Raw genomic sequence first — 27,496 nt, 5'->3', positions numbered from 1 at the left:
CATTACCTATCCTCCTTCCTTTGAGCTTTAGATACTATTGCCGATCGCCGTCGTCTCCTGTCAACTGAACTCACTCTGCTCACTCAAACCTACCTTCACCTACGTCCTCCCTCTACACAATCGCCTATTCCGAGTCCCCCATCTCCTAGTCGAGCTCCGCAGCAATGTCTGCCGAAGTCGTCGGCCGCAAAGTCGGCAGCGTCGGCTACGGCCTTCTCGGTCAGCGTCCCCGGCACTTTCAGTCATTTCAATCACACTAATCTCTCTTCGCAGGACTGACCCCGCGCTCCGCTATGCAACCCGAAGAGCAATCCTTCGCCGCAATGCGCGCAGCTCTATCCGCGAACTGCAACCTCTGGGACGCCGGCGAGTTCTATGGGCCGTCGCCTGATGTCAACTCTCTTACCCTGTTGAACAAGTACTACGCCAAGTATCCCGAGGACGCCGACAAAGTGGTACTGAATGTTAAGGGCGCACTCCAACCCAACTTCGTCCCCAATGGTAGCCCAGAATTTGTGAGACAGAGCGTGGAGCGTTGTGTGGAGATGCTGGGCGGGAAAGGCAAGATCGACATGTTTGAATGTGCACGTCGAGACCCGAATGTTCCCCTTGAGGCTACGTTAGCTACACTCGGGGAGCTAGTGAAGGAGGGCAAGATCGGTGGGGTCGCTCTGTCCGAGGTGAATGCCAATACCATTCGTGCGGCGGCTAAAATTACGAAAATCGTGGCGGTGGAGGTCGAAATCTCCCTCTTTTCTACGGAGCCCTTGTCCAACGGAATCGCCCAGACATGCGCCGAGCTGAATATTCCAATTATTGCGTGAGTTAACCGAATGATCACACTGTTCGTGGCTGATACTCTATCGACAGCTACAGCCCAATTGGTCGTGGGATGTTGAGCGGCCAAATCAAATCCTTCGACGATATCCCCGAGAAGGACCATCGAAGGATGCTACCACGCTTCCAACCACCGAACTTCGAAAACAACATGAAACTTGTCAAGCAACTTGAGGTTATGGCCCAAAAAAAGAAATGTACTTCAGCCCAGCTAGCCCTTGCCTGGGTCGTGAATCTGTCGGAAAACAAAGGGATGCCTACAATCATTCCCATCCCAGGAGCTAGGACTGTCGACCACGCCATCGAGAATGGGAAAGCAAGCGAGGTGGAGCTGACCGAGGAGGAAATGGCGGAGATTGACCACGTGCTTGCAACTTGCGAGGTGGCGGGTGACAGATACCACCCGGCTGGCATGAAGTCGCTCAATGGCTAGAATCCCAACCTTCTCCTGGTCAGAGGTTTTTGTGAAGGCTGTAGCCTTTCTCCGGCTACGGATTCGCCGAATTTGATGTCAATCTATTGCTTGATTGCTCAAAAGTCTGCCAATGGTCAGAGATCTGCTGCTTCTTTCCGTTCTCTTGAAGCTGGCGGGAATTCACATCGCATCGCTAGATAGGTAGTGACAAAGGTCAGATAGCTTACAGGAGCCGCCTCTGCAATCAGGGATGCATCAACCAAGGTTCCGAGCTGCAGCTAGAAAATAACACATCATGGGTCGGCCCCTCTGATGAACTGATTATGTACGTCGTCCAAAAAGGAGATCCAAGTACTATGACAACCCTCCTGGCGCCCAATCTTCTCGTGGAATTTAGGGTTCAAACGGGACAGGAGAGGATCGCCGGTATCAACCCCGCAATCCAGCTGAATGAACGGCGGAGGTTGGAGAGGGTTCTAAGGTACTTAAGGTACTTAAGTAGGTAACCGGTACGGCTATTGGAAACTATTGACTTCCTCACCTCACGCCCGGACAACAGCATAAGGTAGTCGGGAAGTGGGAACCCAGTTCGAAGTGCATGCACCATATTCCTTAATCGGCGCCGAGTTTCGCAAAAAGCGCTAATGCAGGCTAGTCTGTAGGAAATCCGATGCAAACATCTCAGGTACACACGACGCAAGCGCAGGGCGATCTCTTGATTGAAGGTACATAAGGTGCTCCTTTCATGCTCGTAGCTTTCATTGTCATACCTTAAGCTCGTAGCGTGACAGACTGGACCCTGAATTTACTCTTGTTGATCAATATCAACATGCCATTTTCCTGCATGACCATTTTCTTCACACTTCTCAATTTTTCAACGGGCCGATCATCATGGACACAGCATGAGTAAAGGCAAGCTGTTGCATCTTGAATCGACCGCTAGACCATGCAATTCTTTCCATTCCCTGTCAATCTTTTCCAAGTCTAGAAGAACCTCATAAGATGCTAACAATGGCTTTTCTTCCTTTCCACGTCTAGAGAAATCTCACGAGGTGCTGACAGCGGCTCTTTGTGAAAATCCAGTCTTATCGCCACCAATGTAGGCGGGAAGCACGAGCTTGCTTGCGAGAGATGACAGTACACACAAAGGGTAGGCGCGAGCGGCCAGACAGCGATGAGGGCATTGAAGGTGCTTTGATGTCTAGAATGTGCAGCGAGCTTGATTCTCTAGGTGTTGGGTCTGAGCGTTGTCACCATACGCTTTGAGTCGATTACGCTCTGATCAGGTACTTTCATTGGTCCGTTGTGGATGTTCAAGCAAGGGCAAGCAGATGCAGATGCATGCACGAAATTTACGACAATTCATCCGTGTTTGCTCATACGCCCAAGCTCGCTGCTGATTCTCTGGGCACCTCAAATCCTGCATCGCATATCCTGCGAACTTGGTGGTTCGGACTTGTGGTCAGCCACGCAGAGCATTTGGGATAAATCACTTGGCTCAGCCTCCGTAGCCCAAAAGTCAAAAGAACAATTCCTGCCATAAATCATAATGCAGCGCGGTCAGATTACAAAAGCAGAGCTTGCGTTGGGCTTGGCTTTGGATTTGTGGGATGGATATCGACTTGATCAGGCTGTCCGAATCTCAAAGTTTGAGTTGAGTGAAGTCGACTTTATCTAGCTCCCCACTCATCTGATCATCAAGACAGGAATTATTCTTGAGCAGCCTGTGGGAGGCGGCCGGTGGCCTCGAGACAGACCGCTTTCAATGCCGTCTGACGCTGCCGCTACTGAATCCCCACTCTCGAACCCTCGCGGAAGCAAGCGTGGAGCGTGCGATCGCTGTCGCGGCCAGAAACTCAGATGTCTGCGTGAGGATCAGAGCCAAGACTCCCATCAAGCCACATGTGTGCGCTGCTTCAAAGCAGGCGCTACCTGTAGCTTTGGCACACCAAAGCGTGCTGGTAGACCTCCCACATCCCATGCTGCCTCTCCCCAGCAGCGGAGAGGGAATGGCGGCGGGATACAAAAAGAAGGTGGGATGGCCTCGAGGCCTGCTCTCAATACACGCGGCCATAGTGGCTTTTCCGACAGCCATGCAGATGGAGGGCAGAACCGCCGTGGACCTGGAGGGCGGGGCAGTGGTCGGTTGTTCGGAGAGAATACTGCGGACCAGGAGAGCGAAGGAGAGACCGAAGGTACGACCCTGGCACATGCACTGAGCCCTTCGTCCCTGCACGACACCTCGAGCATTTTGGGTGGAGACAACTTCGACTTTCCCGCGTTTTCCGCATCCTCGACTGCAACTTTGCCTTGGCCTGACGAAACATTGCCGTCCTTTTACAACAATGATGCCGGAGAAGCTTCGGGTTTCGACCCTTATGGTCCCAAGGACAGCTGGGCCTTCCATACCTATCAAGCGCAGCCCATGGACATCCAAATACCAAGTGCTTCGCCAATGAGTAACGAAGAAAAGATCAGAGATGCGGCTGTCAATGCATATGGAACTCCTGCACAAACATACTCGACCAATTCACAGCTATCCGGAGCGTCAGATGAGGCAATGGATCTTGACTTGCCCAGTCAAAGCGTCCGTACAGCACCGTTCAACCCCACAGAGGCTCCGAATTCTCGACCGGATCGAGCTCAGGACTGGCATGGAGAAAGGGGGCGGGTTTCCGCCAGCTTTGGGATGAGCTCAACAGCTCAGTCCGCACCCTCTGAAGACTTGCCTGGAAAGGAAGCCGCGATCAGACCTAACAAAGAGAATCTCTCGGTGACGGAATTCCAACACCGGCGCATGCAGGAGCTTTCTGAATTAGCAATGGATTTGTATGCGCAATTGGCGGCCAACGATCCTAAGAATCATCAGCCTACGTCCAGCGCCACGGCGACTGCCTTCCAAGACCAATTGGTAGGCAGCGTCTTGAAGAGTTCCAACACCTTCTTGACGCTGCTGACTTCATTTTCCGAACCCACCGCTCCCTCCTCACTACCCTCTCGCCCTCCTCCTTCTACTCCTTTCATAAATCACAACGACTCTACCTGCAATTCTAGCGACAGCGGCACCTCACCTTCAGCTTCAGTTCTGGATCAGGACGACCCTGCCATGGACGAAGCGGTGCGACGTCCCCACCGCAAACTTTCCGCTGGCAGCTCTGACGACTCCAAGCCGCCTCCCCCAATCGATATGACGACCGTCCTTCAGCTCCTCACCTGCTACATGCGCATCATCCACCTCCACAGCATCATGCACGCCCACATCCTTGACTACCTACTCGCCTTCCTCCCACCCGCCACCCGGCACGTCGATTCCGTCCCCCCCGTCTTCCCAGGCATGCGGGTCGGAGGCGTCTCGTTGGATAGATTCGGCGCGTTTCAGGTCGAACTGGTGCTGCAGATCAGCATGCATGTGCTTGGCAAGGTTGAGTTGGCGTTGGGCGTGCCGCAGGAGTATAGGATCGGGGGGAGGAAAGGGGGCGGGAGGGGGGTGTTGGAGTCGAGTGTTAGTGGGGGGTTCGTGAAGTGTTTGATGAGGGAGGAGGCGGGGAGGGGGAAGAGGGTGGAGTGCATAATGGAGCGATTGGAGGATTTGAGGAGGGTGCTGAGGGAGGCTATGGATTTTTAGCGACGGCGTGGGGAGAAGGAAAGGTGTGGTTAGGGAGGATTTTTTCGTTCTTGCCTTTTTTTTTGGCTGCCTTTGGGCGTACGGGCCTTACCTACCTATTCCGCGTACAGCCCCAAGTCTATTAGTCTGCATGTAGCCCCGATCATCGAGTTGGCTTTTGACGAATGCTCATTCGATTGAGTAAAGCTTTACGCATGTAGGAAACGAAAAGGAAGGGAGGAGGATGCGCTGGAATAGAAGTGTTGTTTCCTATCCTGATTAGACCAGATGAGATTTCGAACCTATAGACGCTATGAGAATGTCTCTCCCGCCCACAAATCTTTTTCTAAGAAAACGCACAAACACAACAACGTATCAAAGATGGAAACAAAAAGAGAGAAACAAAACCAAAGAAACACCGACCCAATCCAAACCGACCCACACTCTCACCCACAAACCAAGAACCCCATATCCTCCCCTCCCCTCCCCATCACAGCCCCAACTCCCCAAACAAAAACTCATACCCAACCCCCACCCCCTCCCGCCACCCCACCCCCCCCTCCCGGACCCCCAGATCGTGGACATGACTCGCCCCCTCCACCGCCCCCAGCCCCCCCCTCACCCCCGCCTCCCGCATCGCCCGCGCGAAAGCGACCGCGGTGCCGAACGGCACGATCTCGTCCGCAGTCCCGTGGATCAGGAACGTCGGCGTGGCGTAGGTGCCGCGGCGGAGGTGGGAGAGCGGGGAGATGGCGGCGATCGGGGGGGTGCGGTCGGGGGGGGAGCGGATGCCGTTGAGGAGGAGGGGCAGGCCGTTGCCTTCTTTGAAGAGGGAGAGGACGAGCTCGGAGCGCGGGTCGCCCGGGCGTAGCCAGCCGAGGTGGCTGCTGTCGGTGTTGGTGGAGGTGGAGGTGGGGGTGGGGGTGGGGGTTGTGGTGTAGGATGTTATCTGTAGGGGGGAAGGGAGGAGGGTGTTAGTTTGGGTTTTGGGAGGTTGGTGGGTGTGAGGGAAGATGGGGAGGGGACAGGAAGGGAAGGGCGGTTCTGGGGGTGGGGTTTGGGGCACTCTGTGGGAAGTCGAGGGAGAGAGGAGAGCTTAAGGGGACAATTGTGGTAAGAGGGAACAGTATTGGTAAATACTTGTTTATTGGAGAGCAATAGGTGCTTACTGGTTTCGTAGGCAGAGAGGAGATGATGTTGTCCATTGACAGCCGCCGCTCCGGGTACATTTCGGCCCGCCGGACATCGAGATCTGCGGGGGGCGGAAACTAGGAGTTAGCGGGGCTACGCTTTGTTGGAGTGAGGGAGACGGAGGTGGAAGGAAGGCATAATTTGACAACGCAAAGCAAAAGAGAGATAGAATGTTCAGATCGATCAACTTGCCTCCAGACTCAAAGTCGGTAGGACCATAGAAGCTCAAGATTGCCACTGGAGGCCTCAACCCTGCCTCTTTACTCTTCCACGCCGTCGTCATGGCCAAATGCCCACCAGTCGACCACCCTATCACCACGATCCTCTTCTCATCCACCAGGATCCCTCTGCTTCTCACCACAGCTTGCAAGCCCGTCTGCAGCCACCCATACGCGTCGCGTACATCCGTGATAGGCCCGTCGATGAGGTTTATCTCTGGACAGAGCCGGTAGTCGATGCTGACGGGTAGCACGTTGTGGCGGAGGAGGCAGGCGGTCTGGAAGGGTCGGATTGCTTTCCTGGAAAGCGTCATGTGCCCGCCGCCGTGGATCATGAGTGCTAGAAGCGGAGATATGAGTCAGCAGGGATGCCGTGGTAGGATATCAGGGGGCAGTGTGGCGCTGGTTGGGAGATGAGCGTGTACCGACAGGCATGGCTTTTGCAGAAGCCTGGGCGGGCAGGTAGATGTCTGCCTCGATCTGAGTGTCTTCGACCTCTTTATACACAACTGTCTGCACGCTGGGCTGTCTCTCTTCGCCACGGAGGGGTGCAGTCACCTTTTGGTCATTGGATGCCACCAGCAGTCGCTGCGTGTTGGATTCCGGACTCGCGCCCTGCGAAAACGATATCCTGCTGAAGCCGGCCTGTTCGAAGGACCGTACCCATGACTCTGGCGGCTGCAGGGGGTAGGTTGACCCGTCGTTGGCGAGCCACCAGCCATCCAGCAGCCCGAAGACGATGTCGTACCAGTCGACCAGCTGCGTCACTTCTGAGAGCACCACGAAGCCTTGCGCGTTCAAAAGGCTCTTCAGCCTGCTGATTGTTTTGGTCTTGTTCGTCGTCGCGTGCACGCAGTTGGTGCCGATGACAATGTCGAATGTATCTTTGAGCGAGGCGGGCATATCGCTTTCCAGATTCAAGGACTGGAATTCCATCCAGGGGTACCTTGCAAATTTGGCTTTGGCGCCTTTCACGAGCGAGGGCGAGATGTCGGTGAATTTGTAGGAGACGGGCACCCTGCTCGATTGTAACACTTCCGCGAGTCGCGTCGTTGTGCCGCCGAAGCCGGCGCCTACTTCGAGGATTCGTATGGGCGTGTCGCTGGATGCAGTGCTACTGGAGGTCACCACGGTGCGAAGGAAGGTCACTAATTGTTCCGTTAGGGTGGACAGCATCGGCGAGGCGCAGTAGTAGTCTTCCATAATTTTCTGGGCTGCGGCGCCGCGGAACATAAGGGTTATGGGGTCGGTCTTGCCGGCAAGACAGTCGGCTAGCTTTGTGCCTGTCAGCGCCATGAGTCGAGCTTCGCCAGCGTACGGGGGGAATTGTGCAAGGAATTGATTATGGAGTTCTTGAGATGGCGCGGATGGTATCCTTCTGCTACCGCGGATGAGGTCTAACCCCTCCCTGGTCAAGACGTCATGCTTCTTGAGGATTCCGAGCAGTCGATTCATCACCTTCTTATGTTTCGGCCGATGGGTAATCGAGGGAACTTGCTGGCCTTGTGGAATCTGACCAATGTCTGAACCTAGAGCTTGAAAGGCCTCGCAGATGTAAGCCAGCAGGAGTTCGTCTTGCTTTGGAGCTACTTCAGTCCAGTAATTTAGGAACCCACATTTGGCAGCCGCTTTATCGAAAAACGACTCGCACTGGACCAGCGCTTCCATAGGGCTCCCTAGTTCGACCACTTTGCCCTGACTCTTCACGGCAGAAAAACTCTTATCAAAGCCGCTTGATTCATCTCGGCCTACTTGGTTTGTTGGCTTTGTGACCGCTGCTAGCGAAGAAGATGCCTCCTGGGGTGCGCGTCCTACTCCGAGGAAGTCCAGGATATCCTTCACGGTCGAATCCAGGGTAAACCTGTCGTCTTCGATTTCAATTTCGAATGCGTCCTCGAGATCGCCCTTGAGCTCAACGGCGGAGAGTGAATCGATACCGAGTTCTTGAAGGGTGGCTTTGCCGTTGATGGAGGCGATGGGGGCTCCTGAGGTATCGGAAAGTAATTTCAAAGCGACTTGGTGGCCTTGCGCGTTCTGTGGGCTAGCGTTGACGTTGGACGAGGACGATGGTGAGGTTGAAAATTGAATGGGAATTGCAGCCTGAGGCCCTGAGTCATCGGAAGGATGCAAAATCGCTTTCTTGGTGGAGGAGAAAGGAACAAGGAGTTCCGAGAGGGTTCCGTAGCTGCTTTCAAGGAGATCTTCGGCTACGACCTCCTTGCCAAATTGTGCCTGGAGTTCTTCTGCCAGCTCAACGGCGGCTAGAGAGTCCACGCCTAGGTCCGCCATGCTGGCATCGTGCGCTATCTCTGCTGGAGAAAGCCCTGTATAGGTAGCGATGATTTTCCGCAGGCTCATTTCAGCGCCATCATCGACTGCCTCCGGTGTTACGAGTCCATCATTGCTTTCGACTGATGTTGCCGTGCTGCTGTTGTCAATGTCCGTCGGGGTCTCGGTTCCTTCAACGGATGTTGCCGTGGATGACGTTACGGGGGACTTGACCGGTCCGTGTGGGAGACATTTCTTTCCCACGGCAGTCCCTTGGGACGGCTTTGCGTTGGCAGAATCTAAAAATCTCTCGAGCTTCGAGATTAAGAGCTTGGTGAATTGTGCCCCTGTGATTATCATCGCCAGGGCCCCTTCGCGTGTCATGACGAAGACATCCCCTGCTGCTTGGCCCTCACCCGTGCTTGTGTACTTCGTGTAGACAGTCCAGGACTTGCGATTGTGGAAGTCGCAGGCTGAGGACATCGAGACGCGTTCGACTCCTGTGGCGACGAAGACGTCTTCGCTGGTCACCAGGGCGCTGCTGTTGATGAGGAGGCCCACGACCTGGATAAATGTGTCTATAGCTATGGTGTCGCAGTATTGAGTTACTGTGCTCTCGTCGAGACCAAACTGGGCTTCGTCAGGGAGGTCGATGTTGGCTATTGCCTCGGCCTTGTCTAGTGTGATGTGCGAAATACCGTGGAGGAAGTCGGCGTAGTGGACCACCTGGGAGAATAATCCATAGGCCCGGTTGGACATTAGCTTCTCGGTGTTCGGCTTACTCTCCAGCTCATAGATTCTGTCAGCGATGAGTCTCTCATATGTTCTGAAATCAGGCTGCGGGGTCAGCACAATTCTGCCCTTTGCATGCGTTGAGCATTTCGACTTTGAGTCGCGTGTTGAAGAACTTTTGATCACGAAATTCCATGCTTGCGAGTCGTTGGACTTTTCGAGTGTCAAGGAAGCTTCTCGAGCCAGGTCGACACCCAGAGCTGCCTGAAAGGACACGTCGAGGAAGCTAAGAGTGCCGGCTTCCGTAAATCCTTGGAGCAGCTGCACGCCCATTGCTGCGCACTCCATGTACATTGACGCCGGACATAGTGGTCTCTGTCGAACTGCATGGCCAGATACAATCTTGGTGAAACGTTTTGTTCCCATGCAAATGTCGAATTCTCTGGAGCGCTCGTTCTTGCTCGCACCTTTCGCAACGTTCACCAGTCTCAATGGCGCTTCTGGTTCTTGGATCTTCTCTACAGTTGGCGTCTTCTCGACCACGGCATTCTTCTGAGCCTCAACGGCCCGATCGATGTTCTTGAGCCAGTGGGCTGTTGGCTGGAATTGATACGGTGGGAGCCAGATTTGCTTGAAGGCATTCCTTCTTGACGGAAGGAAGTTCCAGTATAATACTGGAATCCCTTCGCGCCAGAAGTTCATTGTCACGTTGGACAACATCTTCATAGGCGCCTGAGAATCTGACATCTTGATAGCTTGTAGAGAATGATCATCTGGCGCGGTCAAGGCTCTTTTGATCATTGGGATGATCGGTGAGTCCATCCCAGCCTCCAGCCAGATGCAGGGCCCAAGACGTTCTTCAATTCTTCGGACAGCGTCTGAGAAATGTACGGGTTCTCGCGCGTGTTGAGAAGGTCTTGGCGCTGATATGTGGTTACTCGGCTCGGCAGTACAGGTTTCCAGGTGAATTTCCGGCTTAGAGTAGGTCAGTGATATCGAGACCTGGTCGAGATCATCGAGAATGCCTTGTGTGAACTTTGAGTGGAATCCATGGGTCACATCAAGCCGCTGGCTTCGGATGCCGGAGAAGCGCGGGTCCGCGTTCAACAGGCTTTCGGTTCGATCAATGGCGAGAGAGCTGCCGACCACGACCTGAACTGATGGAGCATTGTAGCATGCAAATTCGAGTTCTGGCTCTGTTGAACCGGCGTTGATAGTGGTGATCACGCCTTGCACAGTGTCGCGGCTGCTGTGGATCACAAGCATGGTCCCCCTGTCTGGACCCCATTTGGTTACCATCAACGATGCCCGAGAAGCGATGAGCTTGAGGCCATCCCGAAGTGAGAGGACACCTGAGACTACCATGGCCGTCAGCTCGCCAAAGCTGTGGCCAATAATAGCCTCTACCTGGAGACCAGCGTCGATCCAGCACTTGGCGCATGCGTATTGCATGGCGAAGGTGCCGCATTGCAGCGTTACCACATCTGTCAGCGGCTCTGATTGGAATATCGAGGGCAGGAGTGTGGGAAACCCCAGGTCTGTAACGATCTTGTCGCATTCATCGACGTAGTCCTTCAGACGTGGGTGAGACTCGTACAGGCTTTTCTCCATGTTCACGGTTCTCTTGGTTTGCCCTCCAAAAGCTAGGACAACCCGCTTTGGCGTTTGTGGCACCTCGAAAGAGATTTGAGCCTCCTTTTTGAGACTTTGTACCAAATCGTTGATGTCGGACGTGCAGGTGACGAAGATTTGACGGTGAAGCTTGCGTCGCTTGCTGAGTGTAAATGCCACATCGCCCAAATTGGGCTTTGGCGTTATCTTTTGGAGGTATTTACCCAGATTTTCGATATTGGCGTACAGACTTTCTTGAGACGCTGCGCTTACGATCAATGGGTATGTTGATTCGGCTTCAGCTGTGGTGAACTGCTTGGAGACTTCTGTCTTTTGTGGAGGCCCTTCGCAACAGATCATGGCGCAATTACTTCCTGCTGCTCCGTAACTGTTCACACAGGCCGCCAATAAGTCGGCATCCCATCGAGTAAGTTTTGAGGCAATGCTCATTTTGTCCACTCCTAAATCAGGGATCTTGGGATTCAGAGATTTGTGGCTGGCCTGGGGTGGGATGCTGGCCTTGTTGATCATGGCGAGAATCTTGAGCAGACTGGCTACACCTGCTGCGGTCTCTGCATGGCCGATGTTGCCTTTGAGAGAGCCAACGTTCAGCAGGTCGGTTCTGTCTTGTCCCCCAAACACCTCGCGGATACTAGCTATCTCTAACGGATCTCCGGCTTGTGTACCTGTCCCGTGAGCCTCGACATAGGAAACTTGGTCTGGTTTCATGCCGGCTTGGCGCAAGACGGTCTGATATAATTTCTTTTGTGCGGGAGAATGCGGAATTGTGATGGAGGAAGACAGTCCACCCTGATTAGTCGCTATGCCGGGGATGACACCGAGAATCTGATCGCCATCTGCCAATGCTTGGTTGAGAAGCTTTAAAACGACCATCCCTCCACCTTCGGAACGACAGTAGCCATCTGCAGCTTGATCAAATGGTTTACATTGGCCTGTAGGGCTCAAGAATCCGGCTTTGGCCAGATCCAGGAAGTTGTTTATCCCGCTCATAATGTTAACGCCTCCTGCAAGAGCCATGGTACATTCGCCTATTTGAATAGCCTTACAGGCTCGATTAATGGCAACCAGAGACGACGAGCAAGCCGTATCCAACACTTCAGAGGGACCACTCCAGCCAAAGTAGTAGCTAATTCTACCACACAGGAAAGCTCTGATTGTTCCCGTCGACGTGTATGCTGTTGGCGGATGAGCGTTTGTGTTGTCGAGATATTCCGCGAAGCTGGCGCCTATGAAACAACCAACAGAATCTCCTGATTCGCGCCGATGTGAGCCCAGGTAGCCGCTTGATTCTATGGCTTGATAGGCAAGTTCGAGGAGTACGCGTTGTTGGGGATCCATATTCAATGCTTCTTTGGGGTTGGTGCGAAAGAACGTATGGTCAAAATTCTCTACTTGGTCAACAAAGTTGCCGTAGAATTTGCGCTTGTCAGTAAATTTGCGGTCTTGAGATGCGCGGAAGCTCCCATGCAGATCGAATCTGTCCGTGGGGACTTCTGTATGTTGTGAATTACCGCTGGAAATGAGATCCCAGAGCTCCTCCATGCTGTTAGCTCCTGGTAGTCGACATGAGGCACCCGTGATGGCAATAGCATCTGTCGGGTAAGAATAACCATCTTCCAATCTGTTTGTTCGAACTTTATGCATGGTTTCGGCTATGAGAGACTGCACATCCACCTTTGTGATCTGGAGCTGAAGCTTATGGAATGGGGATAGCGGAATGCAGTCCCCAATTCCAAATGTCGCAAACGTGTGACTTCGACGTCCGGACAAATCAAGGTCCTTGGCCAACTCTGTGAGGAGGGTATACCATTCGCACCGTGACGCGAGGATTACGTTGACTGTTTCGTGTGTGAGCGACCCTCTTGTGATCAGATCGCCCGTCTTGTTGGACCTCACGCAAGCCTGCAAGTTGCTGGCGTCAGGAAGCCGAAGGATCTCGGTCCTGTCGCACAGCTGACAAAGTTCATAGGCAAGTTCAAAGTTCTCGGGGTTGTGCACTTTGCCTCGGATAAACATTTCTTGCACGAGCAGACCCTGCTCTCGTGCGTAAGATTGTAGCTTGAGGAGGACTGGCACTGGGCCGACGATGCTGATTGTTTTCGGATCTGTGACTGCCGATATGTATGACTGCGCGCACTTGTCAGAAAGCCTGCTTTGTGATGAGAGCTAGGAGACAAGCGGGCATTCGAGGAGCTCACCCCGGGAAATTTTCGGATCAATTCATCTCCCTGGCCGACTCGTTTCGTGCGAACAACAATGGTCGTTGCTCCGGGCACGGATTCATCGTCTCCGAGTTCACCGTAAGCCCCAATTGCGAGCGCGATTCGCGCTGCTCTTGCCGCGTTCTCTACAACCTCGGCTTCGGTTTTAGAACAAGCAATTGCAATGGCTGGTAGTAGGCCTCCGCAATACCCCTGGATGCCGCCCCCTGTTCGGAGCTGTGCCATAAATTGGGAGTGTGACATCCCATGGAGCTCCAGATACTGAAAATATTGGCATATCTGGATGACGACAAGCAGCGGAAGCGATAGGATCCCGGACATGCAGTTGGCGATTTGGGATGACTTTCCTGTGGCGAACCATTCTGATAGATTCTGAATGTATCGGGGCCCTTGGCCCAGATCGGCAATGTCCTGTCGTTCGTTGGCGAGGATGGTCCAGACGTCTTTAAGGTCAAGCATTCGTTGCACAAATGGTTCGAGATACTCGCTGTGGCGGAGGAAGGAGTGTACTTCGTTGAGATAGCTCTCCCCAGGAGCCTTGCTTTGCGGACAGAATACCGCTACTGAGGCCATTGGGTGGCCGTTTGGGTTGGCCGACATCGCCAGCGTCAACGGGTTGTTGAAACAAAATTGAAAGTATTGGGATGTTGTTGTGCCGGTTGGTGGAGACTGGGCGGCCATCGATTCGCAGCTATCTACACTTATGTACTGCTTCTTCCGAAGCGTTAGTACAGTACCAAGACCCTTGCCACCAATTTCGGTGGTCCGTCGGGCTTTGGAACTGCGTCTGGCATGATTGTCGGTATAGATTAAGTCTGCAGAACCTTCGGAAGCACGGAGACAATGGTGCCTTCGGCTTCGTTTTCGGTGCAAAAGATTTTCGTACACCCTGCATCAGGGTTCGGTGGGTTTAGCGCATAATGCATGTCCTTCGGAGGTTGGCTTGGGACGTTGGTAAGATCCGAATGCCCCTTCCATGGTGGAATTACAATCAATACCTCGCGAGAAGTATCAATTCTCTGCGACTTACTTCCATCTTTTTGAGTGTTCGCCTGGATTACAATACCTAGTCAGAGTGGTCTCCAACATTTCAAAGTACCCCTTTCTTGGACTGCGCTTCTACAGGAGTGGGTCAAATTTGGATCATATTAGAGAGGCTCGGTAATAGCTTGAACACAAGCGCATGTGTGACTTGGTGTAAAATCAAGACTGCGACGTCGTTTCGTGAATTATCACCGACCAAAGCGATTAGTTGGAGTGTGTAGTGTAGCTTTTGCACAACGGTTCGTTTTCTCTGATCTCTATGCTCTAGCGATGATGCTCAATACGAGCCAGATTTGACAAAATGTTGACACTCTCTAATATGTCTTCTCCGTTGGCGATTTCGGCCAGCCAATTTATGAGCACTACCGGTGCCATCTTGGTCCTTGTAGGTATCTACGCAATATATTGACCACCGCAGACACAGCTGAGTTGCATCTTTAGTACTATGTCGTCTCCGCCATCTACAACATCTATTTCCACCCGTTGTCCAAGTACCCAGGACCTAAGATGACAGCAATTTCACGCTTGCCCCTCATCTACTCTACAATAACGGGGAACACATGGCGATTCACTGGCAAACTACATGCGCAATACGGGACGATTATTCGCATCGCTCCAGACGAGATCGCCACTACATCTTCTGGCGCGTGGAAGGACATATACACGTCGAAGCCACTTTTGCCAAAGGATCCATTTAGCCAGACACCACCCATGAACGGAGCTGAATCCCTCTTCACCGCTGCAGGGGAAACGCACCAACGGATTCGAAAAACCTTTATTAACGCCTTTTCTGACAGAGCATTGAAGGACCAAACCCCAATCATCGACTCTTATGCCAATCTTTTGATGACAAGACTTCACAGGGAGATTGGCAAAAGCCCCGAAGGCAAAGTTGACATGGCAAAGTTTTACGGATACGTGACTCTGGACATCATCGCAGATCTTACGTTTGGAGAATCCTTCTATGGTTTAGAGGGCGACAATGAGCACTCCTGGATACTGGGCTTCTTCCTCGGCGCAAAGTTTGGCTCGGTGAGAAACAGCCTGAGCCGCTTCCATCCCATCGACAAGATTTTCGGATGGATATTCCTTCGGTTGACGGCGAAGAACAGGGCGCGCAGCTGGCAAGTCGCAACGGACAAGATCTCGCGTCGATTGGATATGGGGGATTTGGGCCCGTCGAGATCGGATTTCATCACGCCTGTTGTTGGGAGGCTGGACGAGACGCAGCAGAAGGGTATTACAAGGAAAGAGCTGAACACAAACGCACTTGCCGTCGTCATTGCTGGGTGCCAATTGACTACTGTGGCATTGGCCACCTCCACTTATCTTCTGATGCGCTACCCTGAGACTTTGAAGCAACTTACCAAAGAGGTCCGGGAGAGCTTTGAGTCAGAGGCCGGCATCACAGTCCCTTCCACTATGAATCTACCATATCTCACGGCTGTTATCAATGAAACCCTGCGCATCCATCATCCTACGCCTATCAACCTTCCGAGAGTTATCCCTCCAGAAGGCCAAACGATTGATGGCCATTGGATTCCGGGAGGGGTCAGTGCCTCCTCTGTCTTGCATCGATTTTCTAGCTGTATCCGTAGAAGGCATATAGCCGCTGACCTGCGCCTAGAATATCATCGGCGTAAATTTGCAAAACATCCAGAACGATCCCAACAACTGGGTAGAGCCTCGCGTTTTCCATCCTGAAAGATTCCTGCCCGAAACCGATTCGAGATACCAAAAACGTTTCGATAAGGATGATAAACAGGCTTTCCAGCCGTTTTCGGTGGGTGGGCGGAATTGTATGGGTGGGAAGTAAGTCTGCGATGAGACGTCTTGCAGCACAAACCCTTTTCCTTTCATTTTCGCGCTCTTTATGAACTAATTCTCGATGGCAGGGTCTTCCTCGCAGAGGCACGAATGATTCTCTCAAAGATGGTCTGGAACTTTGATCTTGAGATGGCTGATCCTAGTGATGGGAACTGGATGAATCAGAAGGCTTACCTCGTCTTTGAACCCAAGGCGTTGATGGTCAAGCTGAAGGCGAAGGCTTTAGTGTAGGATGGCGGTGGCAAAGCCAGTATTCAACATATCGGCTGAAGCTGCTGGCTTCATGCCCTTCAGTCTTCAATGAAAGCTGCGACCGATGCGTGGTCATAAACTCAAAGCTGGTGTGAAATTTGTCATCCTGAGATATTTTTTTCCAAAATTGAGCTTACGCTTGGTGGTTTCAAACATGTAAGGTAGCCTGTCACCAGAAAATGCACTCTCAATATTGCTTATTTCATCCCTTCCAGAGACGTCGGCCAGATAATGTCTTACTTCAGACAACGTGAGAAGATCAATCTGCCACACCTGTGCCCCTCAAGGGCGCCTATAGAACCTCCATGTCTGAACTACACCGCAGCAAAGTAGCGCACCACAATGCATCTCATCAATTCACAGACCCGACTCAGCTGCATCAGAGCTCCCGAGCATCGGATGGAAGATTACCCCCCTCGCTCTTCGGCGACCTTCACCAGCATACGGTCCTCGTCCGCAACAAGGTGGAATGTCGGCGTAATAGGCATGGAAGGTGCATGTATGCTAGATCTTCAGCTACAGCACCCTTGAAGCACCGTTCGTTTCTTCCTGCCTTTCGCACCGTGCTTTCGGTACCGAGCATTGATCGACACGAAAGACAGTTCGCCAATAGTAGAAGAGCAGGGCACCCACAAGACCTCTAATTGACGCAGACTCCAAATGATGCGCAGACCAAGCCAGTTGAGTTATGCCATGTATGGCGGTCGAATGCAATCGCGCACAAAGACCGAAAGCCGAAAATGTACGAAAATTGTTCGAGCCTTTTGCAAGATAACGAAGTCGATCTTGTTATTCGGAAGCGCTGTGTTGAAAGTCGGAGCGACATTAATCCACCGAAATGTTTACTATCATGGCCGACTTCAAATCGGAGCCGAACAGCGAATACGCATTATCAATCAATATGTATAGACTTTCTTCACATAACGCCACTCACACAACATCACATCCAGCAGAGTTTCACCTTGAATTGGCTTCTCCTTCATTTTCTTTACCTGCGTTGCTCATCCACGCAAGGAGAGCGGATCCCAAGCCTCTCGGCCCTACTGTTACTGAATCTGCAACACCATGCCTGCCCTCGATCTTCTCGTCGCCTGGCCATTGACGGTCGTCGCTGCCTCCTTCGTGCTCTATGTCATCCTCCTCTACACCTACCGCCTCACTCTGCATCCACTCGCCAAATTCCCCGGCCCGCGTCTCGCAGCAATGACCCTCTGGTGCGAGTTCTACCATGATTTCTTCCGCGGCGGCCAATACATCTTCCGCATCCGTGACATGCACGCCAAATACGGCCACATCGTGCGCGTCTCTCCCGACGAACTGCACATCAACGACCCTTCTTTCCTTCCGGAGCTGATGCCCGCCGGCGGACGTCGCAGGGACAAGTACCCGCGCATGATACAGGTGTTTGGCTTCTCGCAGGCCGCGGGCGCCACGGCCGATCATGATTTGCACCGCACGCGGCGGGCTGCGATGTCGAAGATGTTCTCGAAGGAGTCGGTGAGGCGGCTGGAGCCCATTATGAGGACGAATTTGGACAAGTTGTTGGTTCGGTTGAGGGAGTTCCAGGATGATGGCCGGGAGATCAGTCTGCTGCCCATGTTTGGGGCGTTTACTAATGATGTGATTTCCGAATATGCATATGGCTTCAGTTTGAATTGGGTGCAAGCACCGCAGTTTAACAAGGTCTTCTTCGAAATGGTGAGTCGCAGACGATGTGGATTCGATCTCGATGGCTAAGAAGAATGTAGATTGACGGCTTCCATGACCTTGGGCCTCTTGCGGTGCAGTTCAAGTGGTTTATGGGCCTCTTCGCCAGGCTGCCTCGGTGGCTCGTATTGAAAATAAACCCCGGATTCGGTACTTTTATTCGGTTCAGAATGGTAATCGCAGTGACTTGATTACTCAGGTGACAAAACTAAATCGTTTGCAGCAACTGTTAAGCAACATTGACAGAGTCTCAAAGTCCCATCATGAAGGGAAGGACAACAAAACGGTGTTCGACGAAATCTTAGATAGCAAATTATCAGAGCAGGATAAAAAACCGCTGCGTTTGCTCCAGGAGGCTCAGAACTTCTCGATCGCAGGCACAGAAACCACGTCTTGGATTCTGAGTGTGCGCCACACGGGAGCACGGCCCTCTTTATCTTGTGAGTGCTGATTTTAGTCCTAGATCATGACTGTCCATCTCCTGTCCACCCCGAGGGTCCTCGCAAAATTGAGAACCGAGCTTAAGGCTGCCCTCCCTAGTGTCTCCGCGCCATTGTCAATCAAGGATATCGAGCAGCTGCCGTACCTCAGCGCTGTCATCACGGAGGGTCTTCGCATCGCACTAGGCACCAGCCAACGCCAGACGCGCATCAGCCCCAACGAAGTCATGAATTTTGACGACGGCAAGAGAGAGTGGCACATCCCTCCCGGGGTGAGTATCACCCCTCCACTTCCAACTCCTATACCCGCCAAGTTTAATACACGTACGTCCTGACCAGCGCTCCAGACCCCAGTCGGCATGGCTGCGCCCCTCATCCATCACAATCCGGACGTCTTTGCCGACCCCATGCAGTTCCGCCCGGAGCGCTTCATCGAGAATCCGCAGCTCAAGCGCTACCTGATCACGTTCTCGCAGGGTTCCAGGCAGTGTCTAGGGATGCAGCTGGCGTACACCGAGCTCTTTCTGTTGCTCTCGGAGATTTGGCGCCGGTTCGGCAGCAAGGAGGATCATGGGGAGGATGGCTGGTGGGAGTTGTTCGAGACTGATCGGAGCGATACCGACATGGCTTCTGATCGGTTCGTGCCGTATCCCAAGGCGGATAGTAAGGGGATTCGGATAAAGGTGCGCAAGTGAGGAGGATTGTGGAGTTGTCTGAGGCACCTCTTAGACTCTTAGTATCTCCTAACCTTGCCCGAGGTAAGATCATCGGAGAACGGCTGGATTGAAAGGGTTTTGCCAAACACAGGACCTTGTAACGTAATGTATTAGCACTTTTCCAAACAGCCCCTACTTGGAAGAATATATCGCTCTTATACAGGTCACGTCGCTTTTTTGTTATCACTGTGGTTGCTTTCATACCAGATTTTGGATCGAGCATCGGTGTCGCTGCTTTGCTTCCACACGCTGTGTGCGTCACGCTGGAGAAGACCATTGAAAGGCTTGTTAGTGAAGCATAGGCAATGGGCGAAGTCGCAGGATTCGATTCAATGTAATGTGGTCAGAAATATTTTCTGCCTGGAAGCGGGAGGACAATTTACCGTGCTTCTGTCCGCCTACTTTGGCCAACTGCCAACATTGTTCTTCTTCACATCGATATCCCTGGGCACTTCCGCTCGGTGCGAGGCTGCAACGAGCTTGAATTATTTACTTGGCAGCGCCCGTTTCGAACGGATTTCTCTCTATCGTTGCCCAAGTGGTGAGCACTCTTCGAAACTCCTATCGGGAATGCACGCACGAATTCCTCCAATCTAGGGCGGCTTGATGTTCGTCCGCGACGTGTTTATCTTCCACGAGCACCCGTACGTTGCAGTCTTCAGGCCCGTTCTGACGTTGTCGTGGTCAACATGCTGATCTCTTCCTAGGCGCATATCAAACATGTGGCCCGGTGGCATGATTGCATCGTCCTATCTTGGCCTTCTGATCACAACATTCATAATCAACAAAGAATCATGACCCAACGCGTTTTGGGTAAACACCGGTCCCTCGGCTCTTTGCTGGCTCTTCGTTGTCAGCCTGATAGACGAAACACTTTACAACCGTAAGCTCGCACAAGATCAGCAACCAGTGCCCAAACGCGTCTGCTTAGACTCGTGGGCTTCGAGCAATGGGCAGGCCGCCGTCTCAGAAAGACTTTCTATCAGGCTCTAATGCGTCCTTTTATTGCCATCTCCAAGCTTCCCGTCCTCCTGTGTACCATCTATCACTTCCTTAATTTTGCCTGGGCAATTGGCGTCAACGCAATTGTTTTTATTTGGCTGACTTCGATCTACAGATTCACGACTTACAATCTCGGTACGTCCATTTTCTCCGACGCCACTGCTTCGTAAGTGAGAAGAGAAGCCTTAGTCTCACTCCAGGGTTCTTCTACTTCGCCCCCGTCACCGGCGCCATCATTGGCACAGTCATAGGCCACTGGCTTCATGATCGCGACTGTCGCGCTGAATGCATACCTTTTAGATGCGTGTCATGTTTCAAAGCGCAAGGTGGTACTTAGAGCGCAGCCAGGTCACTTCGATTGAGCTTAAGGTCATGATTCATACTTACGAAGGTGTGGAACACTATACCATGCTCTAAGAAACGAGTAGTCTTCGAATATGATGCGATACTAAAACGAGAAGAGCGAGAGAGGTGAATCCAACCTCAGTAGGCGTTAAAGCGGAATGGCTCCGATCACGTGAACGGAGAGGCGGGCTTCCGTCGCATCTTAAGCGATAGGCGCTACTCTGTCCTTATTACACCCGCTAAATCCGTGAATGAACGTGCAGCCACGGCGATTTCGCTTCGACGGCGCCTGCCATCTCAGGTAAACAATCACTCTTTGCTGTTACTCCCGCCGTTCTGCTCCAATTGAACGATAATTGAAGTCTGCGAGATACATAACAGGTCTCCTTGCATCCTGCTGTGCCTTCAGTACATATGCCAACTTGTCGCTATCTCCTCAATATCATCATCATCCCAAAAGAGCTACCCTCGTGTCGAAGAACATGTCAGCACGTCCAGAGACTTCAACTCCACACCAGCAGCAAGATGGAGTCACAATCAACCTCGGCCGCCCTTTACGCGACCATCTCGTCTCCAATGCGGTCCATCGGCGCTGTTCCCAAGGACACGGAACAGCTGAGGCACCATCTGAAGAATGGGAAAGGTTTCTTGAACCCTTGGGACTCATACATTGAGCAGACTGTTCCTCAGATACTGCGGGCGCTGCTTTGGTGTGTCAGCCTCATATTTATATTCTCTCTTGCTTATTAGTGCTTACGGTGTATAGGCGAAAGTTCCGAGGCAAGATGAAGAGTCCCGACACAACACCTCCCACTGTGCCCGTCCGCACGCCAATCTTTCTACCCACGCGAGAGACACCAGCGTTACGTGCGACATGGCTTGGTCATGCGTGCTACTACGTCGAGTTCCCTAGCGGACTGCGTGTTCTTTTCGACCCAGTCTTTACAGCAAGATGCTCGCCGCTCACCTTCATAGGGCCGAAGAGGTACACGAAATTGCCGTGCCACATCGAAGACATCCCGTTCATAGATCTTGTCGTAATCTCACACAGTCACTACGATCACCTTTCGCATCCAACCATCCTAGAGATCAAGCAGAGGCATCCAAATGTCCACTTCTTCGCGCCATTAGGCAATAAGAAGTGGTTTGAAAAGGCGGGAGTCCACAACGCCACGGAGCTTGACTGGTGGCAGTCACGCCAGTTTACATTGTCAAAGCAGCCAAAGAGCGAGAAGCTGGAGCATGAAGATGTAGACGGCACAGTGAGCGTAGGAAAGAGCGGGGACATTGAGGCAATGATAGAGTGCCTGCCTTGCCAACATACCAGCGGGAGGACACCGTTTAACAAGTCACATACCTTATGGGCTTCATGGTGTGTGGCGAGTGGAGGGAAAAAGATTTGGTTCGGTGGTGACACCGGATACCGCACCGTCCCCGAACTTCCTACCGGAGAAGACGATTACGACGAAAAGTACAATTTGCCTCATTGCCCTGCGTATGTACATTTTCTGTGCAGAGAATCCATTCCGACCACTATTTGAGTTGCGAGACAGGATCCGCAATATAAAAGCTCTTAATACCTCTTCGAGCTGTGTCAATGCTCGGGCTTTTGCCTTTAAGAAGCACTGCTGACTCCAAATCATTATAGGTTCAAGGAGATTGGGGATTTCAGAGGACCGTTTGATTTGGGTTTGATTCCTATTGGAGCCTACGACCCTCGCTGCATCATGTCACCAATGCATGCGAACCCATTCGACAGCGTCAATATATTTACCGATACCAAATGCAAACAAGCGCTTGGCATACATTGGGGAACGTGGGTGTTAACATATGAAGATGTCCTAGAACCTCCTCGTCTCCTGAAAAGGGCGCTTGCAAAGAGTGCCATCTCTGAAGAGGGCGTGTTTGATGTTTGTGAAATTGGCGAGAGCCGAGAATACGCAGGGACGAAGATACCTTGAGCCATGAATCCAGACCAATATCCTGCCGCACGTAAGCGCTTGGTTTGCCAGCCTCAGTCACCTGGTCGTACGACAGGACCACGTTTTGAACGCCTTGAACATGTCTCGGGAGCAGAACTTTGTAACGTTCGACGTCTTGGACTACTTAGGAACTGCGATTCTCCGGTCACCTGTCATACGGCAGCTGCTGGACAGCAACGGGTACACGGGCTACGCAGCAAGCCACAGATGCCATTTCCGTTGCACAAGGTGAGCAGGACGGAGTGGCTCCATAAATGATGCCGATCCCTTTGTGACCAGCTATTGCGCGGTGGGAGCAAAAAACCTAGATCAGCATGCTATTTGGGGCGTATAGAACCAAGTAGTCACCGAGTAGCTGCACAGTCAAGGTGAAGACTGTAAACATTGCAAGGCTGTTGCGTGCTCGACCTTGGTGCGCAGGATTTGCAAGACAGATCCCTTGCATCTGGAATAGACGAGATGATAGGATTGGCGGAGCAAGCGTTGTCTGCGCATCCCTTCTTTGAATGCCTTTTCTCACCCGCGACTCATTGCGAAGGAAAACAAACTCTTTTTTGAAAACGAAAATTGCAACAAGCGCTGCGCTTTCGACACGCGGGCTTCTTCTGGCAACTCAACCACCAAAGTGCGGAGATCTGCCAAGCTTCGACTTGAAGTTGCAAGTCTACAGATGATGAAGAGCAAAGGCTGACAATGCTAAGAGAAGTCCTACCGTGCAGAAGAAAAACAGTTTTACGTGCGAGATGTTTGGGTAAGATGCATATATCTTTGTCTGTATCTAGCTAAGTGATGCAAGTTCTCGTTTCGTGACAGGACTATGAGCCTCCGAACGCGGTCCAGCCGTCAACTCCTTCATAAGCCCAAAGCCTGAAAGGCAACAGACCGCATGCAAGTCTATTGAACCATGATTCCCCCCGAGGGAATTGTAAGTAGGAACATATGTAGCGACCTAGGCTTCAGGTCTTATCGGCACCAGCACCTTCCGCATCTCCGGCGCTATTACAGGCGATTCTCGTCAGGAAGGTCATCTACGACGATGTAGTCTGCTTTCTCCTACGCACTCTAACTCGAGTACAGAACGAGGTGAGATCAGCATCAGCGAGGTTTATATTCCTGGGGCGCTTCTCCATTGGCTCGATGTCATGGTCGAGTGTGACATAAGCGACTAATAGTTTTAGCAGGTGAATAGCAAGCCAGCGACCAGGACTACTCAACGGCAGCACTGGCCACAAGGATCAGAACAGGGAATAAGAGGATCACCAACCAGGCAGTACGACCATAGCTAAACGACAAAAAGATACCACTAATTCGAATGGCTTCCAGCCTCTCCGTGTCCCCTGCCGTCTTCGCAAACCGAAAAGGATCATACTCCTCCGGTCTCTCGTAAAATCTATCATCCACCTGCAAAGCTTGCACAGGTACACCACTCCAAGTGCCACGGGCAAAAATCTTGCCGTCCGGCAACGTAAGACCGTCTTTCGGCATTACCTCTCTCAGTACCCCCCGAACTGCCAGCGGACTATGGCGCAGGCTCTCACGGATAGTACTATTTATGCGGACCAGCTTTTGCAACGCGCCTGGGTCCGTCCAATCTGTTTCAGGTTGGAATGCTTCAGCTGCTTCTTCGCGCAAGCTTTGGTAGGCGTTGAGTTCATGATCATTTTCCAACAAGCGCCAAAATCAATGACAGATCTTTGCACTGCCTGTCATACCAATAGTACTACTCATTCAGATATACCTAAACCTTGCGGTCTGAATATCAACCTTTTGTATTAAATGTCCAAGTATGGTAGTGTCAGGGTAGTGTCAGAGTGAAGCTCAATAGTAGAATCCTGTCCGAAAGAGATTACTCCTCTTCGATTTTTACGTGGAGGATGCACACGAGTGTCTCAAATCCGCGATGAAAAGCACGACGCAAAGGGTCGAGGCCACCATTACGCCTCACACTTGTGCCGGTTCCAAGGCGCTCTGCAACTGCACCTATCTCTACAAAGGACCTGTATGACGCAGGGAGAACCTCCTGAGCCGCGGATCCTCAAATCTGCAGCAAGTTGATAGCCAGCCTGCCTCCAGCGGACGAGACAGAAAATGACGTAGAATTTTTGGAGACGTGCGGTAGAATTAAGTCTACACAGGATATGGATCGAAGACGATGCCCAAGTGGTCGAGAGCTGCGAATGCACTCGCTGATCTCTTGACCACCCATAAGATATGATTTTGTGAGAAGATCGGTGCACGGGGTTACTAATTGATCTATGTTTATGCTTATGCAGACTCAAAGCCTCTTTCACCAATCTGCATTTCCTCTGAAAGGGTGTCTCTGCACCGCGTCTTCATTTCAATCCGTAGCGCTACTGGAGCGGGACACTGACCGTTAAGATGCTATAGCGAAGGACATGGCAGTATGCGCGTACAAACTGATAATTGCTCCGCGTTCCTCATAGCAGCCTACGCTGTAGCGTCATCGGACCGATTGCCTGTCGATACAGTGGGAGATCTAGCTCCCAATGTGAGAAAAACATTGCCCTGCTGGCCTAGATGACAGGTTAGCCTACAATTTTCTCCTCTAACTCTCATCATAATTTGAGAGAACCAACCAAGTCCTCTATAACTCCCCCCTTGTAAAAACCTCCCGCACATAGCGAATGTAGCTTCCACAGCCTCCCAGATCCTATACCAAGCAACCACGTCAGACCTGCCGGTAGAGTACAGTCTCAATATGCACTGGTCGTCCCCTGTGGTCGTTGTTGTCAGCTTGGGTGAGAGCCGGTCCAACACTCAGGTGGCGCCTTACCTGAGGCGACTTCCTGGGGAAGAATCTCTTTGACAAATGGAGTATCGTGGGGACCGAATACCTCCAATTCCGTCGTTGCTGGCATCTCGGCCAAGATATCTTTGCAGGAGAGTGAAGTATCAAAGTTGCCTCGACATTGTATCTTTGGCTCGAAAACGCCCATTACCACGGCGATATTGTTGTCACCACCTGGGTAAAAATGAGTGTCAAGCACGATGTGAGAGTGTCCTGTGAAAGCAGTTTTCACTTCAGAAAGCTACATTGGTCGATTCTTACCTATATTACTGACAATGCCACCTTGTGAGGGATCGTTTGACGCACATGTCAAGAAAAGAGCAGATGCTGCGTTACGGATTTGACTTAGACTTGCGCGAGCTGTGGCACTCCCTCCGATATTTATGGGTTGGAAGAAACATTCGGCTTTGTCTGGTACGCACAGCCCGTTAAGAGAGTGATTATAGTGGAACCTTCTCTGCCATTTTTGACGTACCTCCCATGATAATGTACGGAAGTGGAAAAGTACTTGTCGGCAATCCAGTATGTCTTTCTCCAAAGACATATTGTTCTGAGTCAGGGACAATGTATGATCGAGCACCTTCGCAATCAGACAGCGACGGGTTGAAGCCATACCTCGCGCCGTCGCATCGAATGTCTAAACCGTTCCCGCTCGAAGCGTTGAGGTCTTGGATAGATGCATTCGAAGGGAGCAACAGATCCAGGGTCGTGAGGTTGGGAGCTTTAGACAATTCGATGGTCTGACCGTCTGGGCCCTGTAATGGCGTGGCTAAGATGGCTGAAGCCCAGGATGGAATGGTCACGGAGAGATAGCGCATGTACATGGTTCGGCGTCTAGATCTCGTCACGAGTTGAAACAGTGCATGCCTCGGTTGCCCTGTAGAGTACTCAGTGGTAGTAGAAATGAAGAACGTGATTTTCAATTCATGAGACAAAAAGCGTCGTACCGCCAATGACGTCCAAATCAGTGCAGCCGAATTGCCCTATGGAAGCCGCTACAAGCGACTCGTCTACCAAGTGACGGCAATACAAAATTCTGTCCGAATAACTTTGGAGGCCAATAACGGACATGAGTCCAGCCCAGTCGCATATAGTCAGTGACCGAAACCTTTTGGGTTTGATAGCCCGGACGGGCCTACCCTTGACAACATTGATATCAGCAACTACAATGCCTGTCTTTTGATAGGGCGTGTGGAGAGTGCCGCTGCTTGTGGTTGCCAATTGAAGGGAACTACCCAAGAGACTGCATAATAAGGACCGCGTGGGCAAGGAAAAGCCAGGAAATAAGAGAGGAATTGAAACAACTGTAGCAACACAGTTCCTGGCCTCTGATCAGTTCGTACCGCTTGCACAAGGGCTTGTCGCTAGCAAAACGTTCACGTTCGTACGTTATGCTGTCATGCAAGAACTTGACAATTGCAATCAAGACAAGGCGGCATTTTTTCTCTGGGTTTGGACAGCAGCCAACAGAAAGTAACGTGACATAGGCAAGCAACCTTGCGCACGCTTATGTCCTCAGATACAGGGAAGCCGTAATGTGCTGGCGAGACGATCAATGGCACTATCCAGGAGTCGCAATAGCAACAGGCAAAGAAGCCCGAGAGCGCGAAAGACATCTTCCAAACCTCGAGGCGGGAGATCCTGAGTTTCAAGATCATGCATACACAACAGACAGCGGGAAAGAACCCCTTGCAAACGTCTCAAAACCAGCACCAAAGCCCAGAGGCATCTTTACAAAGCCGAGGTCTCAGATGAAGACGTCAGCTTCGCAGACTTTTGTAGGCTCGAATTGGACCGTCGTCTGCCATACATCCGTCAGACTGGGGAGGAATACCCCAGCAAGGAACTCGGCCTCATGAACGCCTCTGCTAGTACCAACACTGCCACCGGATTTACCCATCATATCGAGGCGCATTTTTCCGAAAGGACTCCTAAACACTCGGAGTGGAAAGAAATGCTGGGAGCCTCATTTCTTAACGACGTCGATGATGAACTTACGCACGTTTCAGTCCCTCTATTCCCTCCCACTTCGAGGAATCATGTTCTGGCAAGACTACTGCGTTAATCTTCCTTACCAGGCTTGCGATCCAAGTGCAAAGAGATCCGAGCATTTTATACATAGGCGTAGAAGACAAGATGAAGCTCCCTCGATGCAGATCATGGCAGAACATGCCTCGGTCATGTCATGTGACGTTCCAGCCAAGGTCAGACCGACACGCGGCGTGCACCGCATTTAGACGAGTCAAGAGGGTT

General features: G+C 51.9%; 7 protein-coding genes across 7 annotated transcripts; 5 read left to right on the top strand and 2 right to left on the bottom strand.

Annotated features, from left to right (window-relative positions):
- Window positions 1-164: 164 nt before the first annotated feature.
- On the top strand, window positions 165-1,270 carry HO133_000218 (uncharacterized protein; the record flags this gene model as incomplete). The annotated part of the gene is made up of 3 exons (XM_037291158.1): window positions 165-219; window positions 274-820; window positions 871-1,270. 3 exons carry the CDS (start codon window positions 165-167, stop codon window positions 1,268-1,270), a joined length of 1,002 nt encoding a protein of 333 aa, XP_037152593.1.
- A 1,747-nt stretch (window positions 1,271-3,017) lies between these two features.
- HO133_000217 (uncharacterized protein) lies at window positions 3,018-4,877 on the top strand (the record flags this gene model as incomplete). The annotated part of the gene is made up of 1 exon (XM_037291157.1): window positions 3,018-4,877. The coding sequence occupies one exon, from the start codon at window positions 3,018-3,020 to the stop codon at window positions 4,875-4,877; it is 1,860 nt and encodes a 619-aa protein (XP_037152592.1).
- Window positions 4,878-6,021: 1,144 nt separating this feature from the next.
- Window positions 6,022-13,719, bottom strand: HO133_000216 (uncharacterized protein; the record flags this gene model as incomplete). Its single annotated transcript, XM_037291156.1, has 3 exons — window positions 6,022-6,605; window positions 6,691-13,024; window positions 13,096-13,719. 3 exons carry the CDS (start codon window positions 13,717-13,719, stop codon window positions 6,022-6,024), a joined length of 7,542 nt encoding a protein of 2,513 aa, XP_037152591.1.
- A 763-nt stretch (window positions 13,720-14,482) lies between these two features.
- HO133_000215 (uncharacterized protein) lies at window positions 14,483-16,221 on the top strand (the record flags this gene model as incomplete). The annotated part of the gene is made up of 4 exons (XM_037291155.1): window positions 14,483-14,548; window positions 14,605-15,714; window positions 15,791-15,975; window positions 16,059-16,221. 4 exons carry the CDS (start codon window positions 14,483-14,485, stop codon window positions 16,219-16,221), a joined length of 1,524 nt encoding a protein of 507 aa, XP_037152590.1.
- A 1,086-nt stretch (window positions 16,222-17,307) lies between these two features.
- HO133_000214 (uncharacterized protein) lies at window positions 17,308-19,084 on the top strand (the record flags this gene model as incomplete). The annotated part of the gene is made up of 5 exons (XM_037291154.1): window positions 17,308-17,940; window positions 17,991-18,122; window positions 18,173-18,355; window positions 18,413-18,661; window positions 18,737-19,084. 5 exons carry the CDS (start codon window positions 17,308-17,310, stop codon window positions 19,082-19,084), a joined length of 1,545 nt encoding a protein of 514 aa, XP_037152589.1.
- A 1,893-nt stretch (window positions 19,085-20,977) lies between these two features.
- HO133_000213 (uncharacterized protein) lies at window positions 20,978-22,413 on the top strand (the record flags this gene model as incomplete). The annotated part of the gene is made up of 3 exons (XM_037291153.1): window positions 20,978-21,162; window positions 21,219-21,947; window positions 22,101-22,413. 3 exons carry the CDS (start codon window positions 20,978-20,980, stop codon window positions 22,411-22,413), a joined length of 1,227 nt encoding a protein of 408 aa, XP_037152588.1.
- A 2,469-nt stretch (window positions 22,414-24,882) lies between these two features.
- On the bottom strand, window positions 24,883-26,067 carry HO133_000212 (uncharacterized protein; the record flags this gene model as incomplete). Its single annotated transcript, XM_037291152.1, has 4 exons — window positions 24,883-24,968; window positions 25,032-25,169; window positions 25,229-25,417; window positions 25,719-26,067. The coding sequence occupies 4 exons, from the start codon at window positions 26,065-26,067 to the stop codon at window positions 24,883-24,885; spliced, it is 762 nt and encodes a 253-aa protein (XP_037152587.1).
- Between the last annotated feature and the right edge of the window lie 1,429 nt (window positions 26,068-27,496).

Source organism: Letharia lupina (genome assembly GCF_014066315.1).
Source record: "Letharia lupina isolate WasteWater1 chromosome Unknown contig_10, whole genome shotgun sequence".
Classification (NCBI taxonomy): domain Eukaryota; kingdom Fungi; phylum Ascomycota; class Lecanoromycetes; order Lecanorales; family Parmeliaceae; genus Letharia; species Letharia lupina.
Note: the sequence above shows the minus strand (reverse complement) of the source record. Positions and strands in the feature narration are given on the sequence as shown.